We start from the raw sequence: 16261 nt of genomic DNA on the forward strand, positions 1-16261 counted from the left end.
TGCCATATTGGTCACTCAAAGTTTCAAATAGAAAACAGAAAAGAAAATAGAAAAAAAATGCAGCAACTACCGGTAGCTGGCTACTGTGCAGGAGCTCCATAATAGGACGACTACACAACCAAGATGGTTGTTAGAAAAAGAAGTTAGACATTCCATTTGAGAAAAAAACAAGAAGTTAGAGTTAGCAGTTTACTTGTTTGTGCCTTTCTTTTAGTTTGTTAATGACTATATTAGAGGACTTGAGAAGAAAGATTGAATCACAAGTTTTTCGTTATCATTAATTTATTTTATTATTTTATTATTTTTTCACACTGGAAAAAAAAAAATTCACATTTGTATTATATTTCTGCTCCTTTCTAACCTTTATTTTCAATTTTCCCTTGCTTTGCTCTATTGGATGTTTTTTTTTTTGTTCCCATTATTCCTTGAATTTTTATTACAAAACTATCAACTTCTTGTTCTTGACTTTTTTTTTTAATCCTTCCACCCTGCTAAGACGAGAAATTCTATTCTCTCTTATGGAACAACAGAATCATATTCTACAAAAGGTTGTAATCATAAATTCAATTTTTATTGTACTTTCTGTTTGATTTTAGATTATTGTGTGGTTGACATTTATTTAGAACATCAAAAGCATTTATTCCATTGAGGAGATCTCCTAGTAGGACTACCAATAGATTTATAATTATCCCAAAACAATATTTTTGTGCTCATGCTTAACTTCCAATGGATGCACTAAAATTTTGAGGTGAATTGACAAATCATTGCAATTTTTTCAATACAAAGCAACATTAAAAAAAAAAAAAAAAGAAAAAAGACTTGCCTTTTAGTTAACAATTTAAGCTTGATGAAAAACTAAGGGTGAGAGATGGGTTAGGTGGTAGTACTTTTTTTTTAACCTTTTCAATTAACTATATAAAGGGCCAATTCACCCTAGATCACCATAACGAATAGCTGCCACAAGTAGGAGTGGTTGATACTTGATAGTAATAACTAATACACGCACCATTGTTCTTTGGGACATTATCCACACTTTCACTAAACCATGTCATCTTCCCATTCCCAAAACATGAAAATAGGCATAGTGGGTTTCGGCACCTTCGGACAGTTTCTTGCAAAGACAATTATAAAACAAGGCCACACTATAACGGCAACTTCTCGATCAGATTACTCCCATCTCTGCCTCCAAATGGGTATCCATTTTTTCAGGTAATTAATAAAGCATTAAGCGTTATACATGCATGCACACATACACAATAAGTCATATAGTATAGTATGTAGGTACATAGATGCACATCAATTTCATATATATGTTTTGCAGGGATATGAGTGCATTCCTTGATGCTGGGAACGATGTAATACTGTTATGCACATCGATCTTATCGCTAGCGGAAGTTATGAGGTCAATGCCACTCACTTGTCTGAAGCGACCAACGCTCTTTGTTGATGTCCTTTCGGTCAAAGAACATCCTAGAAACCTTCTACTCCGAGTAAGCAGTTGTAAAATACCATTTAATTTATGGGCGTTGTCATTATAAACAAAAAAAAGGTGTTTCTGACTTACTATTATTTTCTAATTTAGGAGAAATTGCAGTAACCCTATATTCATTACATAACTTGAGTTCTTACTTGTTTCATTTGGAGGATGGTTACCTTAGTTTCATCAGTTTCTTCATTTGTTTTTGTTTGTGTTGGAAAGACGTTGCCAGGGGAGTTAGACATACTGTGCACGCACCCAATGTTTGGACCAATCAGTGGGAAGGATGGGTGGAAAGATCTCACTTTCATGTATGACAAAGTTCGAATTCAAGATGAAGCCAAATGCTCTCGTTTCCTCCAAATTTTTGAAACTGAGGTACGTTAATCCATAGTTAGTTACATTCTAAAGTGAACAAATCAATGTAATTCAAGAAAGAAAGACAAAGCTTAAGGATAAGGTAACATGTTCTTTACATACTCCTAGGATTAGTTATGAGATAAAGGTTAAAAAATCAAATGATGATGACCCAAACCTGGTGATGAATTCAAGCAAGATCAATTGCATATACATTGTATGTATTATACAGGGTTGCAGGATGGTAGAAATGTCCTGTGAGGAACATGATAAAGCAGCTGCTAGGAGCCAATTTATCACACACACAATAGGCAGGTACATGGTATTCAACATATATCTAATCACAATATATATATCGACTATGCTACGTTTACACCAAAATCAGCCACTAGTATAAAATAAATGTTAAAATACAAATACACATTGAAAATAAATTAAGTCACACATATATTTATACACAAATACATTGGTAGCTAATTTTAGTGGCTGATTTTAGTATACGAATAACATTTTTGTATATATATATATATGCTCACAAAATGTAAAATTCTGCTGATTCTTCAATCCTCACTAATCAGGACATTGGGAGAAATGGATATAAGGTCCACACCTATTGACACTAAGGGCTTTGAGACACTTGTTCAATTGGTAGTCATTCATAATTCATATATGTTGTTCATTTTATCAACTAGCTATGGTACAACAATCGCTAAATGTAACATATCAAATTTTACTTGCAGAAGGAGACCACCATGAAATGTAGTTTTGATCTGTACAGTGGATTGTTCACGCATAACAGATTTGCCATACAAGAGGTATGTAACTGCATATGAAATGCTTGTTTTTAGGTTATCACTGTTTAGAAGCATAAGTGCATAACCAAGCATCTTAAGATATACTCATCTATGCAGCTGGAAAACCTTGAGCATGCCTTGTTCAAGGTCAAAGAGATGCTGGTTCAAATGATGAAAGAGGAGCAGGGTCAAGAAAAAACTGAAAGTTGATGTATTACTTGTACTTGAGCAAAAGAAATTATATAAAAAAAAGAAGTGGAAAGAAAGAAACAAAAGAAATAGATACATTCAATCACTTGTAATAAATAGGTTCCATTCCCAATACATGCTCAGTAATTTCAATATTAGTAAAGCATACATTTATTCCCAATGCCTGGAAGAATCCAGCACCAGTTGGTTTTAGATAACTCAGGTTTTGTTGCTTCACTTCACCCAAAAATTAAGGGGAAAAAATGTAGACCTCAATGTCCCTTTGTGTGCCGAACATATAAAGAAATAAATTATATCTACATATTTTGTGTAGGAAATCATGATAACTTGCAGTCTATCTATCATTAGATGAGATATACTCAATCTAAATGGGTTCCAGATGTGTACATAACATATCCCATGATATCCACGCATTGAGCACGAGATCTAGTGTTAACTATAAATTCTTACCAATATAGTTGCTGCAAATCCAAAGGTTGGTTCATCACTTCATTATACTCCAGTATAGGTGCTCCTCAACTTTTCTTTAACCCCGCAACCCGTTTAAAAGGTCTTACAAAAGAGTGATTGCCTAACCATAAAGTAGTTACAGTCATGTATTGTTGGTCTCATCTTGAAACAGCCCTGCATTTATTACTTACATCAAAATTATATTTACCAAAATGGGATCCTATCAAAATGTGTACAACTGAGCCGTTAAAGGAACTGTCAACAGGTTTGAGAGAGAGAGAGATCATGAAAGCGAAAAACCCTATACTTTTGAGCCTATTATACAAGATTTTTAAGAATAATAATACAAAAATGAGAATTATAAATATATCACGAAAGGAGATTGAATCTCATTTATTCTTTTATCTCATCAATGCTGGCTTCTTCTGTTTCGCCGCAAACAATTGCTGCATTATTTGGAGGATCTGATGTAGGTAACTCTGTCTTTCTAACTTGCAGACCAGTAGCGCGGGCAATGTCAATCCATTGCTGCAGGAATATATAGGAAAACCAAAGTTGAAATATTCTACTCAGATAATCAAGTTAATAGGTAGATAATAATAATAATAATAATAATAATAATAATAATAATATATGTGCAATAGTAAGCAATGAGAAATGTGCAAGTGACGAAAAAATATGGAAAGCAAAACAAGAAAAGTTGATCTGACCTGGGTTCCCCAATAGGAATTGACTGTCCGTGCGACAAACGATACCATATTTACAAACAAGGTTTGGGATGCAAACTGTTCAGAAAGGCGATGCTCCACTAACCCAGCAATTACCTGCACAAAAAATATTTCAGTATTAATAAAGAAGGGTAGTTGCAGACCTTAGCTGGATGCAAATTCATAGTACAATAACACCAAATAAATAAATATATACTCATAATTTTCAGAAAGAAAAAGTCCTTAAATAATTATCCAGTAGTATCCTGAAGAATAGGTGAGAAAGAGAAAAATAGACAACAAGACAAAGTAGTTATTATTGAAATTGAACATATCTTTCACAATTTTAACATCAAAGTGTTACAATAATCCAAAAAAAGATTGTAATTAACAATGACACATTTGATGTCTCCCTGCTTTCAAATGACGATGTAAATCCAACTTCCAAGTATGTTTTGCCTTGCTCCAATAATTGTATATTGCGAAAAATTCAATTCATGACAGCAACTATAGAAAGACAAACCATCATGATAATATAGATCTATTTCCCACAGAAGTTAGGTCAAATCTTACTTTAACGCTCTGTTACACATTATTTACAAGCTACAACAAAGGAGTTGAATGCAAAAGGCAGGTGTACCTGGTATCGGAGATTTGACGAGATTCCAAGAAATAATGAATAAACAACTGCTGTTTTGAGTATTGGTGACCTCACAATCTGTTGTTGAGTAACGACAGCCGGATTAAGTAATTTACGAATTGCATATAGAGAGTTTGATGAAGCCACAGCACCTATGCTTGAAATAAATCCAACACCGGCAAGTTTTAAACCACCAAATACAACTGATGCAATTCTATGATTGAGATTCCAGTTTATCCCTGCTGGATTCTTTTGAAATGCATTGTCTGGGATGGAGCCCAGAAGACCTATTAGTGAATTAATGTTTTCAGGTGCATTTGCCTCATCAGCATATGAAAGGAATGACAGAGTTGGTGCAGGAAGCCACACTGTAAAAAAATCAACAATTGATCCTCTGACAGTGTCTGTGATAACATAGTCTAGTTCCTGGAAAAAATTTTCTTTCCGCTTTTCATACTGTGCTATTAGAGTAGTTGTTATCGATATAGCTTCTTCTATGGCTAATCTATGCAAGAATTTGGGGTCTGCCAACAATCTTTCCCTGAAACCCTGCACCAAGAAGAGCCTGATGAGGAGGTATGAATATGAAAGGAAGAAAAATATGAAACATTCAAATGGTTAAAGAGAAGAGTTTATTTTCATATATAAACTTACCTGGAAACGGTGAGTGAGTTCTGAAATTAAGGGATACTTCTCTATGTCAAAGAAGTTCTGCAATACCTCTGGTGATACCAAACCAAGATCAATTCCCTTTTGTAGATCCTGAAACCGGAAGGAAAATATACCTTTGTATGATGATGTTACAACTTACAACGAGCATTGTCATATACTACTGTCTAAAGGATGATAACATAGATAAAAAGAATCCGAAAAGACATTCACTACGAAATCATCAAATGCAAACAATTGCTAATTAGACCTCCTATACTCTCGGATGCATGAATGATAAATTACAAATTAAGAGAACTTGATTTTAAAAAATTATCAGAATCCCAGACTAAGGACTTCATGATCACAATTTACCCCATCCCAAAGTTTTCAACTCCATTATCATGTATTGTGTTTTGCATTAAACCTGAACTGATAAAGCCATAAAGGAATAAGAGTTTAAAGGAAAAGGAAGATCTGGGACATGAAATGATACTATGAAATGGTACATTTTTGAAGGACACAACCTGACACTGATAGGTTTTTGAGGTGCACAATTTGTGTCAGCTGGCAAGAATATATACTGTAAATGATTGTGGAATACCAAAGCTATACTGAATACAACTAAAAACTCCAAAAGGAACTGATATGAGAAACATAGCAATCTGTGGGATGTTGAACTTTAATGGTTTGCTAACCTGTGGAAGGGCATCTCGTCTGCGCCCAGCAGCATTCATAACCCGAGCAATCTCAGCACGGTCAAAGCAATTTCTATTACAGGGTCTGGCAGCAGAATACCACAAAAAATCAGCAACAGGAACTTCTCCCTCTCCACGAATGAACTGTCTTTCAGGGTCAAGCAATATTACAACTTGGTTTTTCTTCTGTATTTTTCCTGAAATTCTTGCTGGCACTCCAGTTCCTCTAGAACCATATGTTACATGGCTTGCACCAGTCACAACTACTAACATGCCCGATGCTCCTCCATCAAGCACATTTTGTAAGATGATCTGGGACATATTATACTCCTCTACAACTCTAGCTTGTGCAGAAAGATATGAGCTTGGACCAAAAGGAACTGATGGATTTAGAATACTATCAACTGATGATTTACGTGAGATAGAAGTGAAGCCTGATATGAAGCCTGAACCAGCTGGAGGTGCATATACTTTACGATCAGCTTTTGAAAGCCCACGAATTCCTTCTGCTTGTACAGTCCTTAAGATCTGTAGATGAGTGAATGGTCATCATAATTATCAACTTGATTTATCTAATTAAAGAGTGGATTCGGTTAAACATAACAATCGACACCTTAGGTCAGTTAAGCTTTCAATACAAGGTTCCTTTGGTGTTCCTAAAGTTCTTTTGGGTTTTCCTCTATTCTTTTAACAGGCCATCTTACCAATTAGGGAAAAAGCATGTTTTATTAAACATTCTGCTTATTTTTGAGACATTTGAGGATGATAAATTCAATTCTATTCAGTGTTTGCCCTTTTTTTAAAAAAAAATTATTTCGGATTGATATTCAGACTAGGCTATTCTTGTCACAATGCAATTAAGTCCCTGGGGGCTCCTCATTATTGTGCACACCATTAGCTTATATTGTGAGTTAGTTAAGCACAATACTCCGCCAGAAATTCCATAGGTTAATAAACAATCGACATATCTGCATAAGTTTGTGAATGAAAATTCAAGCATACCGATAGTGGGGTGCCACAAGCAACAAGGCGGATTCCATTTTCACGGCAGTAATTAAGAAGAGGTTCATACTCCTGCCATCTTTCAGGCGGCCAATGCATTGTATAAGACTTTAAGGTTTCTCCATCTATCCTGTTGCAAAAGTTTAATATGAAAGAATTACTCTTAAGAGACAGACAGAGATTAACAGTAAAATAGTAATTGAATTAGTAAACGGAGGGCAGATTAAAATTTAACATAAAGAATTGCACGCCATGTGTGTGTGTGAAATAACAAGATCTATTTTCCTAATTGATTATTAAATTCTAAATTTAGCAATCCACAGAACAAAAATTAAATAGGACAGAAACTAGCTTAGTCATTTTCATGGCTCAAGTGACACAGAAACTTGTTAATTCTTACTCACTTCAACTTGAAGATTCTTGTTCAAGCTCGCAGTGACTAATGTCTAATGATCAATTTCCTTCAATTTACAAGTTCATAATCGTTAACCAACATTCATCTACATTTCTACACTACATTCTCAATTCAACAGTTATCTGATATGAACCCAAAAGCTATATTCATTCAGCAAAATTTGAAATGCATACTTGTTATCCATGAACTGACTGAGCGGTTCCTGAAGATTCGAAGGGAAAGCTTCAAGAGCCAAAGACAAATGCTTCTCATTCTCTATGCACCGCTTTTGCAAATTCTTAACGATCTCGAGCTCCAATTCCTTGTCGTCGCGAACCGGAACCTGCTCCGCTTCCCCCAAATACACCACGCGCGCGTTCATCAGCTTCTCCCACACTTTCCCCTTGTCCTTCCCTATTGCCAACGGTTCCCCGATCGCCGTCGCGTCGTAAATCCTCGACGTTATCGCCTCCTCCTCCTTCTGCTTCTTCTTCGGTTCCTCAACCTTCGCCGCCTTCAATTCTGCAGGCGGAGGCGCCGAAACAGGAGATGGCGCCGTCACAGCCTTATCATCCGCTCTCGTTGCCGACGAGAACAGAAACGACGCGCCGGCGGCAAGAAATGGCGCCGCCAACACGACTCGCCGGGTCGGACCGACCGAGTTTTCAGCTACGCCGTCATTCTCGGGCTTCGCGGCTGCAGTTATGGTTATGGTCTTGGAGTGGCGAAGGGACAAGTTGATACGATGACATTTCACGGTCCACACGGCGTCGTTTAGTTGAACGGGAGCACGTGAGCGGCGAAAGAAGGTCACGTGCGGCGGTTTAGTAGTGGCGAAGGAAGAAGCCTGGGTGTTTGGCTTCATCTCCTTGGTGACCTCAGGTTTTCACTTCAACTAACTCCAACTATGATACTTCGATTAGCTTTTGTAACCATTAGCTCACTGATTGTTCTTGTTCAACGTTCTCACTTGTCATAGAAAATCTTGGGGGGGAAAATGAAAAATACTCGTAACCATAAAATTTTGTTGCTGAATAAAGATGAGGTGTTTTTGTGGTCACAATAAATTTAAATTGTTATGAACATATTGGTACGTAAGTTTGGAGGGGGCTCTAATTGTTCTACGTGAAGCATTTGTGTCCATACAGGATATTGGATTCAGGTGCCAAGTGGCAAACACTTTTTGTTATATTTTGTTTTGTGATAATGAATGTGGTGCGTTTTTATTTTCCTTGTTTTCGGAATTTTCTCTGTGCGATTGAGATGAGCTGACTCAGATGTGACTCAGGGCTGAATAAAATCAAATAATAGTTGGAATATCTGAAGCCCAGGTGCCAAATCAATTTGTGGGATATTGGGCAAGGTGAAGCAAAACAAACAAAAAGCCCAGTTTCTATTTGTTCTTTTCAGACCAAAAACTGTATTCATTTGATCCAGGGAAGTCTCCAACCAAAAACTTCCACCAAAAAAGAAAGAAACAGAGTGTTAGCGAATGGGTCCCACTTCATGCATTCATTATGAAATATGAATTGCAGTACAACAATATACATACATACATACATACAAATAGTATGCATGGGTGCATGCCAAGTACACTACTGCCCCGCTATACCAGGCAAATGAAGTGACACCTTCTCCCACTCTGCTTCTCTCTCTCTCTCTCGCAGCTTCAGGAATATAATTTCTATTTGAGTTCCAAGAGAAGACAAGAGACCAGACTTTCTTGTGCCTCTTTGATTACTCTCCTCTTCACGTGATCTATATTCCATTTCTTCTCCTTTCTTCACTTTTTCAACCTTCTTCGTTTGTTCATCTTATGCTACTCTTTGCCGATTAAACACATTCACCGCCTCAAAGGTTTCCTTTTTGTCCTTCCTTCATTTTTTCTGTTTTCATGAGGGCAAAAATGATCAAAATGCTCTTACTCACGAAATGCAGTTCCGTAGTGTTATTTAGGTTTTAAATACACACACAGTTAGTCCAGGAGACTTAACCCACTTCTATTTTATTTTATTACTAATTTACTTTTAATCGATTTACAGTTTCATCGTTTGGTATTTAATATTTGAAGTTCTTTAACTCTTGATATTTTTAATCATTGTTCTGGTATGATTTTTTATTTTTATTATTATTATTATTATTATTATTATTATTATTATTATTATTATTAAGACAATAAATAAATCAACTACATTTTATATTAGATGATGTTTAGATCATTAATTAAATATTAAATCTTAAATGCATGTAATCTATAGTAGTAATACTTGGTTAGTTTCGTAGTAGAGTGTGGCGATTTCTACTGCATAACTGAGACTTGTGATTTTGGTAATAGATGGGTGCGGGAAGGAGAACAGAGACTCATGTATTGAGCGAAAGGTCACGAGCACCTTCATCATCTTCTTCATCGGTAAATTGCAGCGTAACTGCAAGAAATCTGAGGAAGTCTGAATTAGGGGGAGTTATCTTCGGATGCAAGCATAATACAATGAACCAGTGCTTTCAAATGCAGTTATTTGGTTAGTTTCACCTTATTTCAAGGGTTTTGGTTTGGGTACTCGTCAAGCATATACTATAAACCAAAAATTTTGATAGAAAACGTTAATTAACTGTTAAATTTTTTAAGTTCTTTTTTAATTTATCGAATGCATTGAAAAAATCAAAACTTTTTTGCTTTCTTTTTCTGAAAAAGTTTTTTAACTAATTATTATTATTATTTGTGTACTCATTTTTGTTTTTGGACTTTTGGTACAACGAGTGACTGCATTAAGCACTTTAAACAAAGTATAAATAATATATTCCTTTTTCATTTTGATATACTTGCAGTTTTCAATCAACTTAGTTAGCAGGCACAAATGAAATGTATTTACTGTGAGAACTTAAAATTTTTAATTCTTGGAAACAGGCTTGCCATCTGGACATATATCATATGTGAAGAATATTGGTCCTGGTTTGCCTCTGTTTCTATTCAACTATAGTGATAGGATGCTACATGGTATATTTGAAGCTGCAAGTAGTGGAAGATTGAATATTAATCCTTATGGCTGGACTGAGGGTAGCTCGGATTGCACTCCATATGCAGCCCAGGTTAGAGCATGATGTTTTTATTGTTCTATCAGTTTGGCTACTCAGTTTAGGATTTACTTTTTTTTCACCCTCTTTTTGTTTGTATAATTTAAGGTAAAGTTCAAGACTAGAATGCAGTTCCAGCCCTTGTCGGAAGTTCAGTTTAGTCCGGTTATCGAGGACAACTATTACCTTCCAAAGTTGTTTTGGTTTGAACTGGATCAAGTTCAAACTAAGAAGCTAATATCCCTTTTTTCGGCGTCTACACCAATAGCTGCACAGAGTATAATCCCGAGAAGTATACCAAAGCTTCCTTCGTCTAATTCAGCATATGATGGCCGCTCTTACTCGTCTCTTTTAAGAAATGATGTTCATTCGACTGGTGATTTGAAGAATTCTCAGACCCGACAGATAGTTCCGTTGTCTAATTCAGTCACTAATTCGGAATATGATGGCCGCTCTTACTCATCTCTTTTAAGAAATGATGTCCATCCTACCAGTGATTTGAAGCATATTCAAACTGGACAGACCTCCTTGGAAACTACTCATGGTTTGAATGGTCACAATGAGTCTGTGGATGAAATAGACCACAAGGGAGCATTGGAGCAAACCATGTTGAATCTGCCTACTGAAGATCAGATGAATAATGCATGGGATTCGCCATGTATTGGATCTAGTTTGAATGGAGGGAGCAACACATCAGAGGAATTTATTGATGAGTCTACCCAATGTGATGAACAATTTGAATACTTGAAGCAGCATATGGAAGACCTCTACTTATCTGTTTCAGCTGATCGGTGTTTGCCTCGATCCATACCATGTGAGAGTATGTCCACTCCTTACTTGCAGAGCAGTGCTTCAGAGGGTAATACTTCTTGGTCATACAAGTCTGAGATAGAAAATTGTTGCTTTCCTGAAGCAGAGTTGCATTTGAATGCCAAATCACCTGATCTTCGTTTTATTTTTGACAAGGTAACTTTTTGTCATTGGGATTCCTTTTCTTCTTAAATTTTAAAATCATAGTGTCATAACCAAACTAATTTAATATCATTTTGTGTATTGTTGACTTTTAAGATACAACAAGAAGTCAATGAATTGCGGTTAAAGCAGTTCAAACAGGAGCTGCAAATCTGTTCCTTGGAGAAAGAGCTGGTATGGATCTTCTTGTTATTCAGATTGAAATCTCTTGCCTAATTCTGCATCAGTGAGTTCTTTCATTAATATCATGAAATAGATTTTAAAGTTCTTCATCGAAGAGGAGGGGTGGACGGGGACTGGGTGATGTCACATGTTGCTGTGTTTTTTCCTTTTTTTTATTTTGATATTTTTGTTCAGATTAGTAACACATCTAAAAGTTCAGGTTGAATCAAGAAGAGAGATAGTGAGCTTGAAGCAGCAATTGAAGACATCAGATTGTGTCACATTTCCTAAAGAGGATCTTGTAATGCGATCTAAATCTAGTTATAAGGAATCAATTTTAATAATGGGAGGTTTCGATGGGTTAACATGCGTGTCAACTTTGGATTGCTACTGTCCAACTAATGATTTGTTGGAGACCCTTTGTCCAATGAGTTCGATTCGATCATATAACTCTACTGTGAAGTTAAGTGGTGAAGTTTATGTAATTGGTGGCTTACAAGATAATTTGTGGTGTGACACAGGTATTAGCTCCATTCATTCTTTCTATTTACCTTCTTTTGCAAAAACTTCTCCATTCATTCTTCTTCTTTGAGAGGATTTGATACCTTGTTTATATTGACTAACATCTGAGTTTCATTTTTGAAAGTTGAATCATACAACCTAGTGGAAAATCAATGGTTCACTCGTCCTTCTGTACATCAAAAGAAAGGAAGTCTTGCTGGGATTTCATTGAATGACAAGATTTTCGCTATAGGCGGTGGAAATGGTGTACAATGTTTCTCTGAGGTTGAATCATTTGACCCAAACGTTGGAAAGTGGATACCTACAAGGTCAATGATGATGAAAGTAATTTCTTTTCCCTCTGTAGTACTTCGTTCTTTTTTTCCCATTGGTTAGCATTGTCGCAACATGAATGTAGTTGCCAAAAATAAAAAAATATTTAGAACTTTATACTACAAACATCAAATTATAAGATGCTTAGTAATTCAGTTTTATTAATCTTTAGTACTCGTGCTTGTTTAGATGTTTTTATATGTCAAGACTCAAGGTAATTGTGTCATTATGTCCAACTTATTGCATGCATGCTGAACTTCTGATTCTGTTTTGTAATTCCCATGCTCTTGGATGATGCACACTTTATGCTTCATTATGACAATCTGTACCAAAGGATGGATATCTCAACTAATATTCTTGTTGATTAACATTTAATTTCTTTCAGAGATTTACTCCAGCTGCAGCAGAAATTAATGGCGTCATATATGTTGTAGGTGGATTTGATGGAGATAATTATTTGAGGTTAAAATCTATTGAATTGCTTTCAATAATTGATTGTTATCTAATTGCCAGTGCCACCAGTTTGCTACGTTCCTTCCACTCTGATCTTAGAATTTTCTCCAGCACTAAAACCAAAACCAGTTGTGTTGTGTTGTGTTGTGTTGACAGTGCAACTATGAAAATGATACGATATTTAATATTGGTTCACACAGTTGTGATCACCAGCTTTATGATTGTTGAATTGAATTGATAATGAAATGAAACTTGGAACCCTCCCATAAATTTCAAAAGTATTCATCATTTTGATTTGTTGATGCCTAAAATATTCTTTGACTACTATTTTATTTTTATTGGAAAAGTGTATTTTGTTTTTATCCCAACTCTTTTTTGAACTCCTTCATATCTTGAATAATTTTAGAACAAAGAACCATTGAGCTTTGATTGTTCCATCCTGATCCAGTGGTTTCCGTTCATTATGGTAAAGTTCGTCTGTGTATAAATTCCGACAATAGTTTTGTCTTCGTATTTTGTAGCACATGGTTAAATTGTTATACTCGATTCGATTACTTAGCAGACTGATTAGTTTGTGTTTTTATCTGATAATACATCTTATATCCCCAGAAAGCAAAAAGATTAATTTTATTCTAACATTTGACTCTACTATGGCCTGGCTAGGGTGTTTAATTTAGATAGGATAGGATATAATATTCTAAAGCAAAAAAAAAATGAATCGTAAGATTAGAAATTGTCCTTAAAAGAGATTTGGCTTTATGATTCCTTTCTTTTTGGTTTTCCCCATTGTCCTAGCTAATGATTCTCTGAATTCTTCTTTTTTTCAGGTCAGTGGAGAGATATGATCCTCGCGGGAATTCATGGGCTAGACTTCAAAACATGTCAACAATGAGAGGCTGCCATTCTTTATCTGTCCTAAACGAACAGCTGTAAGTTAATATCCTATGTGTTTCTTGGCTGCTGTTAGTGGCTAACAGGATCGGACATTCAAACAGTAATAGCACTTAGGAGGAACAAAGGCCATTTAATAATATTAGAATGCTTAATTGAGCTAGTAGAAAAACCTACAGAAAAAGTAAGGAACTTTATGCCCGCCCCTTTTTGTGCTTAGTAGACTAAAATCATTCTGATAAAGGATGCTCTAGCCATCTTTGGGAGGGAAACCAAAGTAGTTGTTGAGACAAGTCAAAGGATCTATTGAATATTGATTTCTGACTTCTTTTTGTTTTTAATTTTGATAACAATATATTGTTTGAAAGAGCAAGCCATAGGAAGAGGGTTTGGGTCTAAGTAAGATTGATATAAAGTGAAAATGTAAGGATAGAGTCATGGTTAGATCAATGAAATGAGTTTAATTGTGATGCACCATCATCGGTATCAAATCCTTCTTTCAAATGACCACTCAAGTAGTAGGTGTGAAAAGTTACTTTTGCTAATGTAATACACAAATTGAATTCATAAAATATATCATTACTCTTTTAACTCATGGATTCTTACTATAGATTAGCATTTTTTCAGCCTAGAATAAGCTTTAGAAGAATACTTTTATTTTGCTAAATAATTAGATACAATGTTCTAAACAGATATGCAATTGGAGGATATAATGGAGAACAGATGATCTCAACAGTTGAGATATTTGATCCTCGCACTGGTTCATGGATAATGAGCGAACCCATGAACACTTCTAGGGGATATTTTGCAACTGTAGTAATTGGAAATTCAATTTTTGCCATCGGTGGTTTGAGTGAAAGTAATGAAGTTTTAGATACGGTATGCAATTTCTACATTACATTCATTCAATTCTTTTCTCTTCAATTTGCAATTATTTTCTAAGATTTAATCTTGATGGCAGATTGAATGTTACAAAGAAGGTCGTGGCTGGGAATCAACTAATCTAAAAGCTCTTGGAAGGAGATGCTACTTATCTGCCATACTCTTGTGAGGTACTCTATTGTCTACTTATAATAAGGATTATAAAGTCTTTTTATAGAGATCAAGGATACTATTATGTAAAATCATTCTATTAAACTTTATTTTCTCTGTTCTTTGTTAATTCCATTAGAGAAAATAAATAAAATTCTGTTTACATAAAATGACCTTTTTCACTGTTCAATCGTGTACTGCAGGACGAGTGTTGGGTTGAACACTAGAAGGCTGCAAAGGCTTTTGTGAATATATAGAAGGGCACCTATATAGAAGTGTCCCATACTTCCATTTGTAAAGGGATTGTTATGTTTTGTAAGTGACCGCGGTGACGTGGGTGAGAAAATGGAAGTATTTGAGAAGTTGAAAAGATCAATTTAGGATAGTAACAAATGAAAACTAGCTTATTATACAAGCCAACTTAAATTGTCTAAATCTAATATCTATTAAAAATAGTTTACACCTGTGCAACTTTTTTTTTTTCCAAAGATAACTATTATTCATTAATTATAAGAGAAATAACAAATGTTATTCAACTAAGGATTAGAATGAGAAATGGGAGTCTTCCAAAAGTCACTAAACAGACAAAGAATAAGAAAATTAAGATAGAAAAATAACATTCAGAGCTCAATTCTATTCATTTGATTGAAAAACCCTGTGAAGTTGTTGAGCTAGCTTCAGAGTCGGCCACCACAGTTGATGCTAGACCATTTCTTTCTCAAGGATAAAACGGTTTCTTGGTTTCTTGCTTTCCAACCATTCCAACAGAGGATAGCTATTAATGAAAGTTTTCTCCTTCCTTCTATATCTGCCAGTAAAGTGGAGAAAGCTCTCTCCCATCATTTGAAGAAGGATCTCGAATTAGGTCTCCAGATTTGGTCGTTGATGCAGCTATTGGTCTAAATCGCAGCTGAGAGTGGGCATCGAAGCAAGCTATGGAGGATTGATTCTTCATCAAAGGAGTATCTTAGCATCTTGGGCACATGCTCGACATCTTTCTATGGAGGATTGATTTTTCATCAAAGGAGCATCTTAGCATCTTGGGCACATGCTCGACGTCTTTGGGAAGTGGGAGTGGAACAGTTGCAAGCACTTCCAGAAAAAAATTGATTTTACGAAGTATTTTCATCTCCCATAATTTCCTCCAAATTCGGTGTTGATGCATGTATTGTGGGCACTTGAGAAACTGGGGCATGGTAGAAAGCATAAGCTATCTTGTAGCCTAAGGCTACTTCATAGCTACTAGATTTGTTACAAACCCATATAATACTTATCTTCTTCATCTGTTGGCTCAATTGACAAGATGCGAGAGCTAATGTCAGCTAGAAAAGCTTCTGCTATCAAGGCATGGTTCCAGCTTCGGTCAGCATTCAACATGTCCATAACATAAAACACGGGCTATGTTAGAAGATTTGGGACTACAAACACAAGAACATTGAAGGGTGCGGTGGCAAGAGCCATGGATCCT

The 16261-nt window shown here is 35.6% G+C and overlaps 3 protein-coding genes across 3 annotated transcripts; 2 read left to right on the forward strand and 1 right to left on the reverse strand.

The window, feature by feature from the left end:
• The first annotated feature begins 692 nt into the window (after positions 1 to 692).
• On the forward strand, positions 693 to 2998 carry LOC112783081 (arogenate dehydrogenase 1, chloroplastic). Its single transcript, XM_025825839.3, has 7 exons — positions 693 to 1209; positions 1322 to 1490; positions 1700 to 1855; positions 2067 to 2149; positions 2413 to 2482; positions 2575 to 2649; positions 2746 to 2998. The coding sequence occupies exons 1-7, from the start codon at positions 1046 to 1048 to the stop codon at positions 2836 to 2838; spliced, it is 810 nt and encodes a 269-aa protein (XP_025681624.1). The 5' UTR covers positions 693 to 1045; the 3' UTR covers positions 2839 to 2998.
• LOC112783080 (protein RETICULATA-RELATED 5, chloroplastic) lies at positions 2895 to 8577 on the reverse strand. Its single transcript, XM_029296262.2, has 7 exons — positions 7572 to 8577; positions 6984 to 7113; positions 5982 to 6509; positions 5290 to 5397; positions 4636 to 5184; positions 3999 to 4112; positions 2895 to 3816 (listed from the first exon to the last, which is right to left on the reverse strand). The coding sequence occupies exons 1-7, from the start codon at positions 8240 to 8242 to the stop codon at positions 3682 to 3684; spliced, it is 2235 nt and encodes a 744-aa protein (XP_029152095.1). The 5' UTR covers positions 8243 to 8577; the 3' UTR covers positions 2895 to 3681.
• Positions 8578 to 8927: 350 nt separating this feature from the next.
• Positions 8928 to 15257, forward strand: LOC112783442 (uncharacterized). The gene is made up of 12 exons (XM_025826395.3): positions 8928 to 9234; positions 9713 to 9896; positions 10283 to 10464; positions 10558 to 11415; positions 11518 to 11595; positions 11804 to 12104; positions 12230 to 12429; positions 12803 to 12879; positions 13698 to 13799; positions 14454 to 14640; positions 14723 to 14813; positions 14997 to 15257. The coding sequence occupies exons 2-11, from the start codon at positions 9713 to 9715 to the stop codon at positions 14810 to 14812; spliced, it is 2259 nt and encodes a 752-aa protein (XP_025682180.1). The 5' UTR covers positions 8928 to 9234; the 3' UTR covers position 14813; positions 14997 to 15257.
• The last annotated feature ends 1004 nt before the right edge of the window (positions 15258 to 16261 follow it).

Source organism: Arachis hypogaea, chromosome 20, assembly GCF_003086295.3.
Source record: "Arachis hypogaea cultivar Tifrunner chromosome 20, arahy.Tifrunner.gnm2.J5K5, whole genome shotgun sequence".
Lineage (NCBI taxonomy): Eukaryota > Viridiplantae > Streptophyta > Magnoliopsida > Fabales > Fabaceae > Arachis > Arachis hypogaea.